General features: G+C 33.7%; 1 protein-coding gene across 3 annotated transcripts in view; it reads left to right on the top strand.

Moving 5' to 3' along the window:
• LOC117115939 (WD repeat-containing protein 89-like) overlaps positions 1-19866 on the top strand; it is a 137400-nt gene that overhangs the window by 96711 nt on the left and 20823 nt on the right. The window contains exons 8-13 of one of the 3 annotated variants that reach the window (XM_033259829.1): positions 7710-7773; positions 7963-8007; positions 10121-10144; positions 13231-13362; positions 17510-17596; positions 19611-19658. In XM_033259829.1, the coding sequence (XP_033115720.1) occupies positions 7710-7773; positions 7963-8007; positions 10121-10144; positions 13231-13362; positions 17510-17596; positions 19611-19658 (400 nt within the window). The remainder of the gene's footprint in view (positions 1-7709; positions 7774-7962; positions 8008-10120; positions 10145-13230; positions 13363-17509; positions 17597-19610; positions 19659-19866) is intronic. The other 2 variants (XM_033259831.1, XM_033259832.1) reach the window with 2 other exon arrangements.

Below are 19866 nucleotides of genomic sequence, written 5' to 3'. Positions count from 1 at the left end.
GTTTTGTAAAGTATAGACCATTTTCGCGAAATTTAAAATGAAAATTTCCATTAACCTGGCAACTACCACTGGGGACTCTCAAAGGCCTAGCATTTCGCTCTACATAGTTGGATTAAATCAGTGCTAAAACTAAATTCAATTACTAAAGAGTACAAATATTTTGAAATGGGAAAAACATGAAATGTTTATATTCGTGTCTAGTCTAAGTCTTAAAAATTTATTTCAATGTTTACATATATAGCAACTACAGTAAGGCGAGACTCTTTATACTGTATATTTTGTTTAGCGAACCCGCCGACGGCAAATATTGAAGATTTTGAATGAAAATTAATTTTATTTTTTGCAAATTAGCGCACACGCCACCACAAAAACACTGGAAATTTCAGGGAAAAAAAGGTTTTTCTTTATATTTATTATCTCCTCGCTGCCTTGAAATCTCCAAAGATATGTATATTTCTTCCTAATTATATAAATTTTAAGCATTTAATCATCTTATTATACATTCACCAATAGAATTTTACTTTTATTTTCTCCTCCGTTTTGATGTTTTTGGCAAAACTATTTGCTAAATAAAAAAACAAAATTTTATTTTTATTTTTATTCTGCCCTCCTCCAATAATCTGCACGGTGCTCTGTATGGTGCCGCTGGAAGTCCCCCAGTTAGTTGTGAGGCGCTATTTTGAAAATAATCCCGATAAAATGGTCTATTCAAAAGTTTCTTATCTAGACCCAAGGAAGAACAATGTGCCCACATTGTATCCAGAAAAAATAAAATTTATATCTATCTAAAAGTCAATTCCAACCTCTTTCACAGAATTAGTTACTACAATAATTCTGCTTTGTAAATGAATTTGTTGTTCTCGTTGGTTGAAAAAAAAATGTTGGATATAACTCCTCATTTTATTTACCTATCAGATATCAAATTCGACAAGTTACATTAATTTAATTACTCAGACTAGTCACACATTCCATTTAATTTATTACTTAATTGTCCCATGAGTCATAAGTGATTTGTTTGCATGATTGTTATCTTTCATGTTTAATTTGTATGTTATCAATACGCAATGTTTTTGTTGAAAATTATTGAATAATTATCATTTTCATTATCATCATCACCACCATGGTCAGTTCAAGCTTTAGCAAGCCGTTTCTGGAATAACATATCTTAAAAGAATTAGGCATATTTTGAAGGGAGCCCAACTCATTTGGCCAACCCGGTGGTAGCCACTGTGTGTGAGCTTTACCGTGGAGAGCCATTCCCCTTGGTAGCCGCTACAATTCCATTTGCTGCTCTCTTTTTGTTTCAGCTAGAGGGCTGAAATTGAAGTACAGTATAACAAAATCGCACCGTTTAAGCTGTTGTTGCTGTATGCAATATGTGCATGATAAAAAGTACACTTTTCGGAAAAGAATAGGGGATTGTCGCCGCAGTGTACTGCCCAGTCACCACCTGAAGGACGCCACTAGAAATATGTCTTTAGACTTTCTTGGGTGATCTTTGTTGTTGACACCAAATAGATCCAATCTGTTGCATAATATCATATCCTATGTGTACCTCTCATTAATGAGAATATTCTAGCATGATTGCATGGCTACTAAAACCTGTAGCTGAAACAGTGTACTGTATCTAGTATGATTGTATGCTCTAATACAGTAAAACGTGGCTGAAACAGCGTACAGTATCTAATGCGATTGTATGCTACTACGATAAAACATGTGGCTGAAACAGTGTACAGTATCTAATGCGATTGTATGCTACTGCAGTAAAGCGTGGCTGAAACAGTGTACAGTATCTAATGCGATTGTATGCTACTACGATAAAACATGTGGCTGAAACAGTGTACAGTATCTAATGCGATTGCATGCTACTACAGTAAAACATGTGGCTGAAACAGTGTACAGTATCTTGATGCATGCTCTACAGTATAACATGTGGCTGAAACAGTGTACAGTATCTAGCGCGATTGTATGCTACTGCAGTAAAACGTGGCTGAAACAATGTACAGTATCTAGCGTGATTGTATGCTACTACAGTAAAACATGTAGTTGAAACAGTGTACAGTATCTTGATACATGCTCTACAGTATAACATGTGGCTGAAACAATGTACAGTATCTAGCGTGATTGTATGCTACTACAGTAAAACATGTGGTTGAAACAGTGTACAGTATCTTGATACATGCTCTACAGTATAACATGTGGCTGAAACAATGTACAGTATCTAGCGTGATTGTATGCTACTACAGTAAAACATGTGGTTGAAACAGTGTACAGTATCTTGATGCATGCTATACAGTATAACATGTGGCTGAAACAATGTACAGTATCTAGCGTGATTGTATGCTACTACAGTAAAACATGTGGTTGAAACAGTGTACAGTATCTTGATGCATGCTCTACAGTATAACATGTGGCTGAAACAATGTACAGTATCTAGCGTGATTGTATGCTACTACAGTAAAACATGTGGTTGAAACAGTGTACTGTAGCATGATGCATGCTATACAGTAAAACACATGGCTGAAACAATGTACAGTATCTAGCGTGATTGTATGCTACTACAGTAAAACATGTAGTTGAAACAGTGTACAGTATCTTGATGCATGCTCTACAGTATAACATGTGGCTGAAACAATGTACAGTATCTAGCGTGATTGTATGCTACTACAGTAAAACATGTGGTTGAAACAGTGTACAGTATCTAATGCGATTGTATGCTACTACAGTAAAACATGTGGTTGAAACAGTGTACTGTAGCATGATGCATGCTATACAGTAAAACACATGGCTGAAACAATGTACAGTATCTAGCGTGATTGTATGCTACTGCAGTAAAACGTGGCTAAAACAGTGTACAGTGCATGATTGTATGCTAAAACCTGTCATTGCAACAATGTACAGTATCTAGCGTGACATTATGCTACTAAAACCTATGGCTGAAACAGTGTACTGTAGGCCTACAGTATAGTGTGATTCATGCTACTAAAACGTCTGACTGAAACAGGGTACAGTATTTAGCGTGTACAGCATGCCACTAAAACCTGAGGCTGAAACAGTCTATGTCTCTTTTTTCATGGTTTAATAAGAGAAAAATATTCAACCTAATTCTGATTATATACCTACACATAGTTTTGGTCAATTACTGAACAAATTATGAATGGGCCCCAAATGTTAATTAGAGATAGTAAGATCTAGAAGATACAAGTGCTTGAGTGGTTTCATTAGTAACAACATATGAATTTCCTGTCAACTGTTATGAACCTATATTTTGAGATGTCTGAGTGTACACGGTTATTCTTTATTAGAACTGCGGCTTGAATATATGACAGGCTTAAAATCCAAAGTAGTAGTAAATGTCATCGGTCAATCGACTTCTAAGATATTCATGGTTTTAGTGTCATCGTGTTCCATTACTTTCAGCAATAGTGTCATGACAGTCCACCTGGTTATAAAAGTTATTAATTAATGATGGTAATAAAAATGTTCATTCATCATGACACCAACAATATTCAGTTGTCAACCAAACAAAGGTATAGACAGTAAGATAGTTGGAAATAATTATTGTAATGCAAGTTTATAATTGCTGTTCATTGAAGCAGAACTTATGAAAGTAAATAATGAGGCTTCATCTTCTTTACAGAATTATAGAGGCTTGGTTCGTTATATATTATGTGCATGCATTTCTTTTACTGTCTTCAAACAATTTTCAAATATGCATACTTATAATCTGAAGCCTACGTGCAATATCGTGTTACTCCAAGATATTTTCTCACAACAAAAAAACTCCTCCACTCTCTGGGCCTCAATAAGAGCATGTTTATAGCATCACTTTATCCTTCTATAATTGGTGAGTGTATTTGATGTAAAAGGAAATTTTGAAAATAGATATACTGTATGCGAATGTTGTAGCAAAATGGTGAAATAGTCACAGAGACCAGTTCTGTAATGCTCAACAAACTACAGTAGTTATTTCAGATCCTTTTGGTAATTAATTCCATTAAAAAAATGTATGAATAAATAACTTTGAAAGGAAATTACATAAAATCAATTTTAAAATTACATACTCAAGTATCTGGAAATACAATAACATTTTTGCTACAACTTATCCATTAATGATAAATGGTAGATTTAAGTGCAATTAATTCCCTTCGGATAATTACAATTTTATAAGTATATATCTGATGTAATTCTTTCAAATATTTTAAAAATGATAATAGTGAATGGCAGATTGTAAAAAGTGAAGTAATTTCCTTTTGATAAAACAATTTAATATCTATATATCTAGTACAATTCAAATTCTTTTGTTTATTTAAGGTAATTTTATTACTGTGTTTTCATATTTTGATCATGTTATGATAGACGATAAAGTTTCTTTTCTTATCTTATCTTGCAACAACATGCCTAGTATATTCACTTTACCTCCTTTAATAGTGGAATGGAGCTTTTTAATATTTCCTGTAATTTTGTTGGCATAGAATCGAAGTTTGTTTTATTTTTTTCTCACTTTATATCTCTCAGTATATGTTTTAGATTCAAGAGTGATTTCTTGGATTTAATAGAGGAATTCACTAAGTCTTGGTTTCTAATCTTAATATTTGTGACTGCCACCACAAGAGAAATGTTCATGTTTTTATTATCTTTGCAATTTACTAATCCCATTTCAAAGATTCAGAATGTATCATTTATTGTAATTAAACAATTTGCAGTAAAACTTGTTTTCGTATATGAATATTAAACAAAGCTGAGATAAATATATTATTCAACTGAAATTGAGTAAAGTGCCTACCGGACTCCAACCCTGAATATTATTGTCTCAACGGGGACAAGTCGACAAGTGATTGTCTAGACAGAAAATTGTTTCTAGATATATTGCTGATCAGGGAAATCTCTTTCGTTAAACAGTTTTGAATATGGAATATGGATTCTTCCATTGGGAACAAATATATTCTATCTCCTTTAATTTCTTTCCCAGAAAAAATATTTGTTTCCCTTCCAAGTATTCTTTTGCTTTTAAGCCACTATCTAATGATTTGTACCGTATGAAAGAAGAATGTTTGCCCCTAAATACCTCTAAGATTTTTGTAAAAAGTTTCATTACGTATATTATTATTGGCACTACAAATTCCAGATTGAGTGTCTGTAATGAAAAATCTTGTTCCCATTGAAATTGAAATTTTAGGTAGACCCACACCCATGATGCAATGCCAACCAACATGTAACACATAGAGACTGTCCTTCCAGTGCCTAACACTCATGTAATTAATATTTGGTATCAGCAAATGTCAGTAACTTAGCCAGTTCTTGAAACAGGTTCAGCCAAACTTCTTGTTGGTTTTCTTGCTTGGTAATGATAGGGTGGTCTTTGCAGATTCAATCATGCACACTTTGAAACCTTAAGGATTATTTGTAGTTTTAACATAGTTCAGCACTACTAATTCCTTTCCTTTTCACTCACATCCTATCAGATACCCATTTGTATCTATATTTGAATCCCACAGACAAAACTGCTTGGATAGTTGCTTAATTAGGCAAGACTTTTAATTCCTTGTTTCGCGTACTTATTTTTTTTAAGATTATCGGAGGAGGTAGAATAAAAATTAAAATAAAATAGTTTTGCTAAAATCATTCAGACAGAGGAGAAAATAAAAATAAAATTTTATTGGTAAGTGTAAAATAGGATGGTTAAATGCTTCAAATTTATATAATTAAGAAGAATATACATATTTTATCTTTGGCGATTTCAAACAGTGGCGGGCAGAATAAAAATAAAGAAAAACTCTTGTTTTTTTCTGAAATTTCCACTTTTTCGTTGTGGCGCGGGTGCGCTAATTGTGCAAAAATAAAATTTTATTGTTATTCAAAATCATCAATATTTGCATTCGGCGGGTTCGCTAAACAAGGTATAAAAATAGTCTCGCCTTACCTTACCATTATCAATTTTAACCAAAAATTGCAGGAGAAAAATTCAGAATAAGAACACAGAGCTTGGATGAAATTAATCAATCATTCAATTTATTTTCACTTGTTCAAAAAAGCAGCAATACCTAGCTTATGAATAACAAGAAGTTGAGAAAACTAATAAAGGTAGGCTTAATGCAATAGGCAAAACTACAATTAAATTTATCTTTATTTCTAATTTAATTTTCTTTTGAGACTTGTAGATTTTTACAACTTGAGACCCCTGAAAAATAGTGTGTTTAAAAAAAATATACGATTTGGAGCATGTTTTGTCCATTGTAAATTGTAATTAAATAATGGGTTTAATGTGATAGTTGTTCAAGCTACTTCAAATAGTTTAATTTCAGGAGCACCTGAAATTGTTCAAATGGTTGGCCAGCCATGCAGTGTATGACATGGATTACGATGACTCATAATGATTTGTGCACACTGTGCATTGAAAATGTCCTATGTAATGTTGATTATTATCTTTTATTATTATTATTATTATTATTATTATTATTATTATTATTATTATTAGTGTCATTGTCATTTTCTTTGCTATTATTTATTATTGTGATATTATTATTATTATTTGGCTTAATAGCACTTAAATTTTGTTCTGGATGTTGTTATTCTAGTGAATTTAAAAAAGAACTTATTTAATTGAGAACACCAATGAGGATAAGCTGTTAATTGAGTACAAGTTTGCTATATGTCTCATGGGTATATTTACTGTAATGTCCTCCTCTTCTTTATCGCTTTCAATTAAGTTTAATGTCTAACGTGGGAAGAATGCAACCATATATTTTTGTGATAGCGATAGCATGTACCGTAAAGTTGAGTAATCAGATTTATATTCATCAGAAATTTAGTTATGATTTGATTGTCGAGTTTTTTGGGTGAAACACACCAAAGATAACCCACGGAAGTTCATAGCCCTTCTGGTGATGAAGTAGTCATTACACTCTTGGAGACAATCACCTGTTTTTGAAGAGTGTACTGCATTTTGTCACGTGTACATTTGGTCTGCAGATGTTCAAAAGATGTCTGCAGATGTTCAAACTGAGTTTACTAAGTAAAATAATTTGAAATGTAGAGTTGACAGCTAGATTCTGATGATAATGGAGGGAGAGATCTACTGCGCAAATGAACAGAGAGCAAATATTAGAATTTGTAGGAAAGTGATGGAAACTACTAAAAGAGTGGCCATTATACAAAATGCCTACAGCTTTTTTTGAAGGCCTGAGCATGCTTAACTGTTATGTTTGTTAAAGTTTAATCTATTATAAGTGCTATATATGTATTTTATATAGCATTGAAAATAATGAAGTTGAATGAATATATATCACTAAAAGTAATAGCAACAGTGACATAGTAATGATAATAATTGCAAGGATTGCGTACTGGTAGTCTATTTTTAAAATATGACGTTTAATTTTTTTTAAGCTAAATGAGAATTATACTTCAGTTACTTTTATAGATTACACAAACATATGTTTTTCATTTATCAAACATTTTAACAAATGCTGAAATGGAATGAAAATGTGAGTAAGGTTTAGTGTAGTGGCATTTTATTTTAAGGTGAATGTGGGTGTTTTTCAAGATGCTATCTGCAGTTAATCTAACCTTTACTCCTTCATTATCTTGCACAACTTTAATTACTTCTTTATTCCAGCCAGATATGAAAGGCAAAGATCTGTAGATTCATATAGGTTAAAAATGGCTATTTGTTCAGCAATAAAATCAAATGTTTGCATTTGTTTTTGCAGGGATTGTCGTTCAACAAATATCTTAGGAGCATACAAGGAATCACATTCTGATGATATAACTCGGGTAAGAAATTGTTGAATAGTAGTACTGCCCAACTAAAACTGGTCTGGACTGGATCAATCTGGTCTGAAAGGATGTTTTTTTTTATGTTGGTTGCTTCAAGCTAGTTTAGGCCAGTTGAAACTAGTTTGTGCTGGTATAGAGTAGCTTTTTGTACCACTTAATACCAGAACTCTTTTCTGCTTCGTTCAGTACGCTTGCGGAACTCTCTTCAAATCTCTGCTCTGTATTCCTCAGGTAACCAATCAGATTGCCATTTTGCAGTCATGCTCTTTATTATATCCATCCAACCTCGGCATGCCTTGTCTTATACATTGCTCTTGCACATTAGCCAGTTCTGTATACTTGCACTTAAGTTATGGCTGTATATCTCTTGTCTGCTTTGGACAGTAACAGTTGTGGCTCTTCAACTTTATTTATTTAACCACAGAGGCCCAGATTAACACAGCATTATTCTTCCCTGGGGCCATGCACATAAATACAAAAGGACAAAATTAGAATATTAATTGCAAAAATAAATCAAAATAATGTATCATGTTAATTTTATGCTTAAATGAATCAGAAAGTGTTCTATAAGTCATGAGAACATTATCTTTAAAATTTGGAGTAATTTTTAATTGTTGAGTTTTTTCTTATCTTGAATGAAAGTACATATTATTTTTTATAATAGTATGTTAAATATTAGGCAGTTGGCTACAGTTACACCATTCATAAACCAATTCTTCATTGGATGTTATTGTGCTAATCCAGTCCATATATTCAATAACATCCAATCAGGATTAGGAATTGGTTTTGACTGGTATAATAGCTATTTCCTATAGGTTATATGTTGTATCATTTCTTTTAAACAGCAAACACATTATGTCTGTATTAAAGCATATATGATATCATACCTTACATTCACAAATGCATTTGTTTCATATAAAAATTGGGTAAAATAATTTAAATACGGTTGAATTGTTTAAAGCAAAGCCAAACACAAATATATAGGCATGACTGTTGTACTTTGCCAAAAAAAGAAAACAATTTTCACCATTGAAATTTCCATCTTTCAAATTTGTCAGTTCCGCAACAATTGTCCAAAGTAGAATTAGAGTCATTGATAGAGGGAGTAGAACATGCTATGGTATGATTTACTTTTTGCTGTATTTATGGTACGTAGATATGTGATACAAATTTTAGCTACAGTGCAACCCAACAATAAACAGCATCTTTAAATTTACATTATTATTATTATTATTATAATTATTATAAAAAGAAACTCATATCTCATGTATTCAGTGGTGACACCAGTATTTTCTTGATGGGATTGTTCTTTGACATGGGGGGGTCTGACAATTTCTGACGGAAACTGGATTTGTCTAGTTGAAAGGCATTTGTGGGGCAGAGGTGGCAAGCCCCAGGCACCTAAGAAAATACCTTCTGCTGATGTTGCCACTGTATAATATACTATTTAATATGATAATTATGAAGAGACAGCCAATTACTGACATGCAGTACTCTTTTTAATCACTGAAACTGGATGGTCACATTATCACTGACATATATTTATTCATAAATTATTATTATCATTAATTATCATCTATTTTGAATACAGATCTCCCTTTAATTAAAGAACCTTCGAATGAAAGACCATCTCCAACTACCTTTCAACACCTCAAATGAATGCCTATCTTATATCTTTTGATATTTTTCCTAATTAAAGACCAAAGCTGCTGAAGATCATGAAAACCCCTGTCCAATGACTGTTTAATTGGAGGGAGACCTGTATTTTTCGTTCTTTTTTTTTGGTATCAGGATTCTGGTAATTGTACGAATTAGTTTATTTCCGTGTTCATATACAGTATTTAACTCACACATATTCATAGTTTTGAGTTATGTTTATGAAAATAAGTAAATTGTACTAATTTCTTTTGCATCTTAATTATACCAGCTTGAATCTGCCTGAATATATAAAAGTAATGTTTTAGTTATGTGTATCTATTTGTATAATGTTATAAACTATTAGGACAAACATACTCATATTATTGCTATATTTCCACGGATTGGAACCAGGTTTGAATCCAGACTGTTTTATTCACAGTCTATTTCCAATGGAGACCAGCGGAGTATAGGGGCTGAAGCCCTACCTCAATCCCCTGCAAAATCTGGCCAAATTTGAGCCATGTTAGCACTTCCATTAGCAAAAAAAAAAAGTTTAAAGAAATATTTTTGTCTGACAATTGGTTGCCAATGGGGAGGTACTTGGCCTGTCTTGATAAGGGGAATTAAATCCCTCCCTCTTTCCTCCTCATTCAAAATTATTTTGAATGTATAACTAATGGTTTTTTTTATTTTTCCTCCTCACTAGCAAAACAATTTCTCCATTAAACAGGTATTGCTATAAATGCATGATTTGAAATTTGTTGATTTGTGTAATTTATTATAATCTGTACGTTATGTTCACAAACAAGATGTGGCTATCTCAATTAGCTCTCTTGTGGCAAAAGTTCTGTGCATGTCTGTGTCAAAGGTCAAGACACATCAAGAAACAAATCATAGCGTATGTTATAATTTTATTAACAGTTTTGGTACCTGGCGGGGGATAGATTATTAATACCTGATATTATCTTGTTATTATTTCTATTTATGAGTGAATTGTTGCAAGTGTACGGTTATGTAAAATTAATTTTTACGAATGATACTAAATAGAAGATTGGTTGCAGTATTCAGCTCTACCATAAATATATACAACTATTATATACAACTCTTATGTAAAATTTTGACCTTTGACCGTATCATGGACAGTTAAGACTAAAAGAATTCTTGTGGTATTCATCTTGTGAACAGATAGTATTTTTTCTATTTCATCCCAGCATGCAACAGTTATCCAAATGATCATGGCACAAAAAATATATTCCTCATCTTCATATGAATAAAGAAGGTAATAATAAAGTTTGAATAGCCAAAGGAGAATTAAGACAGAAGTAGATATAGCACTAGAGATTGCCGATGCCAACTGAAATTCAAGTATTAGTATGTAACCAACCTTAGCTTGTCACGAATACCAATCAATACGTTAATGAACGGATTGATTGATTTTCTGTCTAGAATCGCTTTGCCATAAAAGCTGATTGGTCGCTGTAGAATTTGATTCTCATCCTTTATTCCTGAGGATACTGCAATAGCATGACGATTCAATATTTAAGATTTCTTTATATTCGGTATATTTATAGCCTATGCATCAAAATATGTAGATTTTTTATTTTGAATCTATCAGTCTATCTCTCAGTATTTGAGACAGCTTACCTCAGTCGGCTAATCTGGTGGTAACCACGGAGTGTGCGCTGAAACATGAAGATCTCTAGGTCCCCAGTTCGATTCCCATCACTGCCTCTCCTTGTGTTTGAGCTGGAGGGCTGAAATACAAGTTACCATAGCGAACCGCCTTTCGGATGAGACGTTTAAGCCGTTGGTCCTGTGTGCATTAATGGCCGCTTATGTGCACGTTAAAGAACGCAGTACACTCTTCGGAAAAGGGTACTGCCCAATCACCTTCTAGACTTTCGTAGGCTATCCTTGGTGTTTACACCGAATTAATCCAATCCAATCCAATGCAATAGTAATGAAAAAATCGGAGCTGCAATCCAAAGGGCTCAGCATCACTGACCCTATTACACACACACACACACACACAGACCCCCCCCCCCATCCCATGTTAATCTTGTCCTGAAATATTACTTCATTACAATTTTTAATACTAAAGAAGGTCACTCAGGTGCATAGATATTTCTTTGAATGTTATTTGCACTATATAAATCTTGTAAATCAGTATTTTGTTTGTATTGTTATTGTCTATTTGAGCCAGTGTAGTGTTCGTTAATCAAAATCATTTTTGATTTGATTTATGATTAATAATAAGATATTACCACCAGGCTATTGTTTATTGCTGGTGGTAATATCTTATGATTAATAATAAGATATTACCACCAGCAATAAACAATAGCCTGGTAGGAAAATCACAGGGATTCCAGTCAGACCCAAGAGTAAAATTTGGAATGGAATTTTTAGCAAAATTTAGATTCTCCTCCTTCCACTCAGTTAGGAATGAGGCCTGAAAGTACTGAATTTACTATGAACGTTATAGGTATGGTCAAAATTTCTGTAAAAATACATGTGTTAATGTGCCTTTTGTTTTGAAATTACTTTTAATAAGTTTATGAAAAGTTTCAACATCAAAAAAACCACCTGTTTTTGTATTTTTTAACTCTTATTTTGGTTTTTAGACTGCCCTGCATAAGAGAGCACAAACAATAATATAGAATTTTAGCTTTTAGCACATTTTTGCATTTTTGTTAACTCTTATGTTGGTTGTTAGACTGCTCTCCCTAAGAGAGCATAACAATAGCAGTTTTAGCTTTTGATGCTTTCGCTGCCAGTGACGCTACTCCAACAGGGTTCAGTTGTGGCACCAAGGATGTGAGTGCACATCCACACATGTCTAAAGGACATCTACACTGCATTGTTACAGAATTTACATGCAGAAATCGCGGAGAATGCGATCGTATTATTAGAAGATCTTTGTTTTATGCGTAAAATCACTCGCTGGTAGTGGTCACCAAAAGATGAACTGTCGCACTGGAGGCTCAGGGAAGAACCCGGAAGTAACAATTTAAAAATGAATACTGTTTGTGTTTCACTTGAGGGGAATGATTTTCATAATGGTGTCGTTCTTTATCTCTTAATTGGGTAGGGGATAAAACTAGGAAAACAACTTGGCAGTCCACATGTCAAAACTAATTCATTTAAGTATTGAAATTTGATAAATAAATGCAATTTAATTATGACTCGTAAGGTTTTCAACTTTGTATTTATACAATATCTATAATTTTATACTAATCAACTCTTTTCTGACTGTTCATTTGATTATATTGTTATACCCTCTGTTGCTTCCAGTAAATATGCATTTCTGCTTTTCAGACGATGCAATTTTCTTGATCCTTTAGATGTTGTTCACATTTTGATCCCGCCGGCTAATGCTTATCGATGCAGCTTTGTTTGTGTTTTAGTGTATTTTTAGGCTGTCTGGTTTATATTATTATGTTGTTTGTTCTTATTACTACACTCACGGTAAATAATTGATACTACAATGTTTGTTCAAGTCTGGTGTAGTATCTGTGATTTTTTTTCTCCTTGTGAACTGCTTTAGTACGGTCACTGTAATTAATATCGATTTTCTAGTATGTATCCGTCATCTCAATATTTTTGTTATTCCTTCATTGAAACGTCCTTCCGTGTTTCATAGAATCTTCATCAGCCTTTTTACATTCCTCCTCCGGTCATAACAGAGAGGATTCTGTTTGCCTTAGGGTCTTTGTCAGGTGACTCGCATCACTCAGTATTACGTCAGTGATGGCTTGAAAATCCCTATATGGAAATGATCAATCTGAATACTTATAATATGTTTTCTTGTTTCTGCAGGTCAAATTCCATCCAACAAAAGCAAACAGCCTTGCAACGGGGTCAACGGATGGTCTAGTTTGCGTTTTTGACATTTGCGAAAAAAGCGAAGACGATGCTCTTGTGACTACACTGAATTCTGAATCATCAGTGGTAAGTTAAATTCTCTAACCACGTTGAATGGGGCAGTGGTTGTGAATCGCACACTCAACCATGAGGTTAGAGGATTGTGTTCTGGTAAGGAGTTATCTCTATTGACCTGGGAGTGAGTACCTACTGTAGTAGGCTCAAATACCAATGCAGTGATTACTCTGTGTAATTTTATGAAATTCTCCTACAGGGAGGCTAGGTGTGCTGTGGCGGATCTTGAATTAGTTTCCCAGAGTGGTGCTAGTAGCAATAGAGGGCCTACAGTAAAGTCAAAAGGGTACAAAACTATGGTTGAGAGAGGAAGGTTTTTGATGTTCTGTTACCTACTATGGGGGTCCAGGGGTGCTGAACAGTGGCGGTGACAGCTCAGCCCCCCAGAAAATATATCCTTGAGCCACCACTGGTACTGAAGTTTCATTTTAATCTCTTATTTAAATGACTTTCCTCATCGTTGGTGGAAGTTTAAATAAGAAAGCATTGGATGCAATGTGCATGGATTGTGGAAGATTCAAACCCAATCCCTAGTTATCTGAAGCAGGCACCTTTAACCAAGAAGTTGTAGCTATACATCTCCATATGAGACATATGTACCATATTATTATCACTATATTAATCAAAATAATATCATTAAAATGAATATTATTGTTATTAAAATTATTTTTATTGATATTTTTGAGAATATTATTATTTATTAATGAACAGCACATCTGGGGCATAAAATTAAATTACAAAAAATAAAATTTGAACTAGGAGTGCATTAAATTAATTATATTCTTTTTTTTTGTACATTTTTGAAGAAAATTATTTGCATGTCAATGAAATTTTTACATTTTTGGAGCTGATTTTGAAGCACAGAGCTAACTTAATATACCTTTCAACATCTGTTATGATTGATAGCAAATGTACACGAGTCTCGGAAGATACCTTCCATTTGTTGGATGTCTAAAGTCCACGATAATTTATGATCTGTTCAGATTCCCGTGAATATGAACATATGTCAGATTTGAAATATATACTTTTTTTTCGGTGCTCAGAAAATGTTTAAAGAAGTATGTCATGGTCGTCTGTAAGATATTGATGCTGGAAGGAGAACTTAATTTAGATTACTATAGTTCCTGATGATGACATAATTATTGTGGAAATATTGAATCCCGACACGATGGCGTGTATTTCAATACTTGGAGTATGTATTATACTTTCTTATCTGAGATTAATCAGTGGACCTTTCGGTTTATAGTTTTGTTTCATAATAATAATAATAATAATAATAGTGTAGTTTTATATAGCGCACATATCCATCTAATGTAAGATGCTCAGGGTGCTTGATATGTGGACTAGGAACTTGACCAATGACTTTCTTCACCCCTAAGGGTCCCTTCGTATCTGTGCTACCCGGTAACCCGGTATCAGTAACTCTCGTCATCCACCACGGGGGCTGTCTGTTCCAGTACACCGGGATATCCCCCTACTCTTCTCGAAGGATGTACTGGGTTCTTTATAGTGCACACTGGGCCTACGGTTTATAGTCCTTTCCGAGAAGACTTGTTCTACCACCAGAACCATAGGCGAGCGTGCCGTTCGAACCAGCACCGATATTATGGCTATAGCTTGCGGCGCCCCTGCTAACCGCTCGGTCATTCGACTCACCATGCATTGATGCTCGGTCATTCGACTCACCATGCATTGATGCATTGATCCATCATTTGAAATTTATCATTCAGAGGTTGCAATTTCAAAGCAGTGAAGTCTGTATCCCGGTATTCACAGTACACGTTTAACATGCATCTGTCATCTAAATTTTCATTTGTTAGACAAAATATTGCTATCATTTTCAGTCATTTGGATAAGCTGTCAAACATGAAATTACTGAAAATTAATTGATCATCGCTTGTAATTTATATCATAAGCCACTAAATGTCACTTGCAAGCGTTTAAACAAAATATCAGAAAAACCTTTGTTGAACCTTATTTAGCTGCATATTAATACTAAGCGAGTCCAATGGCTGAACGTTTAAGCAGGGGCGTTTCAACCTACAGCCATAATATTGGCGCTGGTTGGAGCAGCATGATCGCCTATGGTTCTGGTGGTGGAACAAGTCTTCTCGGATAAAGAATATAACCGTAGGCCCAGTGTATACAATTGGCACATGTGCACTTTAAAAGATCCCAGTACATCTTTCGAGACAAGTAGGGGTTTACCCTAGTGTACTGGTTCATACAGCCACAGGTTCCATGCGGTTATGGATCATTAGGCCCTTTGCAGGATGTACCTACATGTACGTAAATGTGTGGTGTTTATAATTAGAAAGGTTTAGCTAAATACCGTAAGCTGTAATTTAGTGTTGTGGAATTATAAAAAAATTAAACATAAACAAATTATTTTCAATTTTTGATTTCATTTTTATAATTAATTTTTTTTAATAATTTTGAAAAAAAAAAAATCCTCAGTCTACAGCCAGAATAACAAATACATCTTCCACATCAGCACAAATTATTTCTTTTCAAAATAAAACCAAACTTGAGTTTATGATCAAATAATATAAAATTTCACCTCAAGGGTACCTAGCCCAAATCCCTAGGCGTTCTTGAATTAGAGAGACTCATGAGGATCATGTTCAAGGTCTTGTTATTGCCATTTGCTTTTACAACATTGGAATCATAAACTTCAGACACATTCATGTAACCAAAAAACAAAGAAAAACAAGTCATAAATTACATCAAGAAAACACATCATCTGCACTGCTACATCTAAAATGTTCCAATATAAAAAACTTCAAAATCGTGCCATGAGGCTGATTTTCTTTGAGTTGATGCTTACTAAAAGTTAGATACCTCACCATTACTACGCGAACTTTACTGGTCACCAGTCCAACAGAGAATAGACTTACACAGACTAGACTTAGACTTAGTAACATCTTACTGTATGCGTACATTGATGCTCATAAAATAAGTCGAACATATTCAAGATATTCTTAAAATCTTTAAGCCTGGTTGTGTAGGTCTTAGGTCCTGTAATTATCCTATACGCCTTTGTAGTTCCCATTACAAAAGAGTTTGGTGGGAGTGCATGCTTTTTCTGTGATTGGTCCCCTATGGAATAATCTCCCCCAGATCCAGCAGGCCCCCAGTGTGCAATCTTTTAAAAAACTTCTAAATACAAACCTTTCACCTAAAGAGTAGCTTTTATAATTGTATTTTATATCTACTTGGTTGATTCATAATTTCAATCTTTCTTATGTCACTGTTTTATTGTTGTATTTTTATTGCTAACTGACAATATTTATAGGAAATTTTAATGGTATTGTAATTTGTATTTGCCATTTTTATTGATTGATTATTCATTGTACTTGCTCATTGCTTTTATCTTAAATGGGTTTTAATGTTTTTCAGGTTTTTTTTGTAAAAAGGCACTGTATACATTAACGTGCTGTAATGTTCTTAATGATAATAATTGTCTGCCATCTGCATACCACAGAAAATATGAAATTAAATTAAATTAAATTTTTCTTCAAATTGGTACCTTTTTTTTTTTTTACTTTTGACTTATTTAAAAAAAAATCACATATTAAAGTAATTTACTTTTTTGATAAGACACAGCTCAAATTAAACGATAAATTAAAAAAATTACAGCTGATGTTTTGCTATAAGAATCCTAAATTTATTTTTCTGGAAGGAGAAACCTAAATGTCTTTTCTTTTTTTTCATTTCTGTAAATTGGCGAAAAAGCTTATTTTCTGGTGCTAATTTGTAGTTGAAAGTTAATAACTTTAACAGTTTCTTTCCAAAGTTTATTATTAGATTTAAAAATAATAATAATAATATGTTCCACTTACATAGAGCATAATACAATAAGCTTCTCTCACTTCACAAAAAAATAAAAAATGTTTGGAAGTTGTGATAATCTGGCATAACAGAATGGTTCACTGTTCACTCCCCACTCTAGCGCGTCCCTTCCTAGGTGACTCAAGCAAAGTAAACATTTACTTTATTCAAGTTCAATTCCTAGATTTTTTTTTCAATGTCTTTGTCTCTGTTACTTTTTGCTAACACTCTAGCGCGTACCCGTAGAAATCTTTGTATCATGCGCTGTACAAATCTAACTTTTTATTATAATATTATTAATATAAATATTTTCTTATTTTCATTTCAGAGTCACATAGGTTGGTGTGGAACCAACAGCGAGTACTTGTATTGTCTGACACACACGGAAACATTACTCATTTGGGATGCAGTCGAGGTAAATTTCAACCAATTTATTTCCTGACGAAAAACCTGAGTAGCATGATTAGTTATTATTTGTTAATAATTTAGTGCCTCCGGGATGCTGGTTCTTCTGAATATGCCATTGATAATACAGACAGTTCATTGTACTGTTCCTTTGTACTGCTGTAATCAACACATCAACAATACTTTCAATTACAGTGAAAGTGCTGCACACCTTAGTTGATGTCATAATAATTTGATGGCATAGTAGAAGTAAAGAATCTTAATTTTTCCTATGCTCAATAAACACGTGCAGAATTTTGACAAATTTAACAAGAAACTTTATCAAGGATCACTGCAGGTGAAAGCAAAGAGAGGAGGTAGGCCTAGTATAGGTGTAGAAGTGTATGTCGCAGCATGTGAGGTGTTGGTCTTTCAATCGGAAGGTCGTGTGTTCGAGACCTATGTCTCACAAGCGAAGTGCTGTTCACTTCGCTTGTGTCCTTATGCGAAGCACTTTACCTGTGTTGCTTCTGTTCTGTTCTGTATTAACCGGTTCTGTTCTGTATTAATCGGTACCCGGTGGGGTGCTACTTGCACCAATATGGTAGCAACACCTAAGTGGACACAAACAAGGACCAAGCAAAAGAAAGTGCACTATATAAATAACAAATAACAAACAAAATAATTCTTCATGTTGTGTTTCACACCAAAGAATTCCTAATTAAAATTCCGCTTTGTTGTACATATTCTTAATTTGCTATGGTGCTTACTGCTGCACTTTACTTCAATATACCTTTAGTTGTGCTCACTGACCATTACAACATAGGGTGGGTGGGAAACGCAGTAGGTTGTCTGGTGAAACCATGGCTAAGTAAAGGCCTATTCATGTGGAAATTATAAGTGTCAATTACATTTTAGAGCTCTCCGCTAAATTTAATCCTTTCATAGTTTTAATTAAGATAATCAATAACAATTTAGATTTATTAAATACTTAATTTAACATCCCATATTAACTATATTAGAGATTTTGGTTGCTTGATGTTAGTGCCAGGCCAAGTAGTGGGTTCAGGTACATCAATTTCTCTTACAATAGATTTTTTTTTTTTTTTTTTTTGGACATCACTGTACATGAAGATGTTTCATATTACCTTACGCAGTAAACAATGTCTAGTCTAAGCTGGGCAAAAAACTTATAATTTATTAACTACTTGATTAGCTGTTTAATTGAAGATTAGAGGTGCTATAATCATAAATGTTCTTGCCTCAGTCACAACCATGGTGGGGCTAGGTTGGGTAGACCCTCTATCTGTGAAAGTCCTCCCTGGGGCCCCTTTATTTCAAATTCCTGGATCTGCCACTGACCTAAATGTACTTGAAAATGTAAAAAAAATGGCTTTAAATATAGGTATTATAAACTGTTCTATAGCATTAACCTAGAGTATGGTAAATAAACTGACCTGTGAGGAGCGATATTTTATGGTCGCTGCACCTAATTTGTGGAACATGTTGCTTTTGCTCATTCGTGAATATCTTTTTATTTAGTTTACCTTTTTTAAAGCTTGATTGAAGACTCCTCTGTTTGTTTGTTCTTAATTATATTGTACACCACTGTTTTATTTCCATGACTGAGTTTTATTAGCTTCAATTAGGAGAGGAGACATCTGAGTCAGAGATGGCCGAGTCAATCCCTGGTTAGCGAGAATGGTGCATCCCCATACTGAGGTTTGGGTGCTGGCTTGGCTTAGGAACTTCCATTTTTTATTTTTTCACATTTTCCACTTGTTCTACAGCTAGAGAGTTTTTGTATCTTGGAGTTTATAAATTGAAAATGATTAACCCATTAAAACTAAAATTATAAATGTATGTTTAATCAATTGATTTCAGGTCTAGTAGAGAACAAATATTTTGTTTTTAATATACAACTTACATAATCCCATTTATTAATATTCAGTTGAGCCCGGGGTCACATGATCACTGCTTAATATGGTTTGATTTCACTGTTTGTCACATGATCATCTAAAGGCTTGATGTGCTTATTTTTCCAGTCTAACATCTTGACAAGATTCGATGATGTACGTGAATCCGTCTCTTCGGTAAGTTCATCACACATTATACAATTAACTAATAAGCCCGCAGAGATCATTATTTTACTTGCGTATCATCATCAGTTGTGGTCTTACCATTATCCTCTTTTTTGATTCCGAGAAGAGAGTTTTAGGATTAAATTCTAAAACACATTACGAGCAACGGATTATAGTGAATTTATCTGACATTATCATTATAAGCTATTTGGTAGTGACA

The sequence above is a fragment of the Anneissia japonica genome, unplaced genomic scaffold, assembly GCF_011630105.1.
Source record: "Anneissia japonica isolate Jap-2015-1 unplaced genomic scaffold, ASM1163010v1 scaffold27830_len515607_cov181, whole genome shotgun sequence".
Classification (NCBI taxonomy): Eukaryota; Metazoa; Echinodermata; class Crinoidea; order Comatulida; family Comatulidae; genus Anneissia; species Anneissia japonica.
The sequence above is the reverse complement of the archived record's forward strand: the minus strand, read 5'-3'. Positions and strand labels throughout refer to the sequence as shown.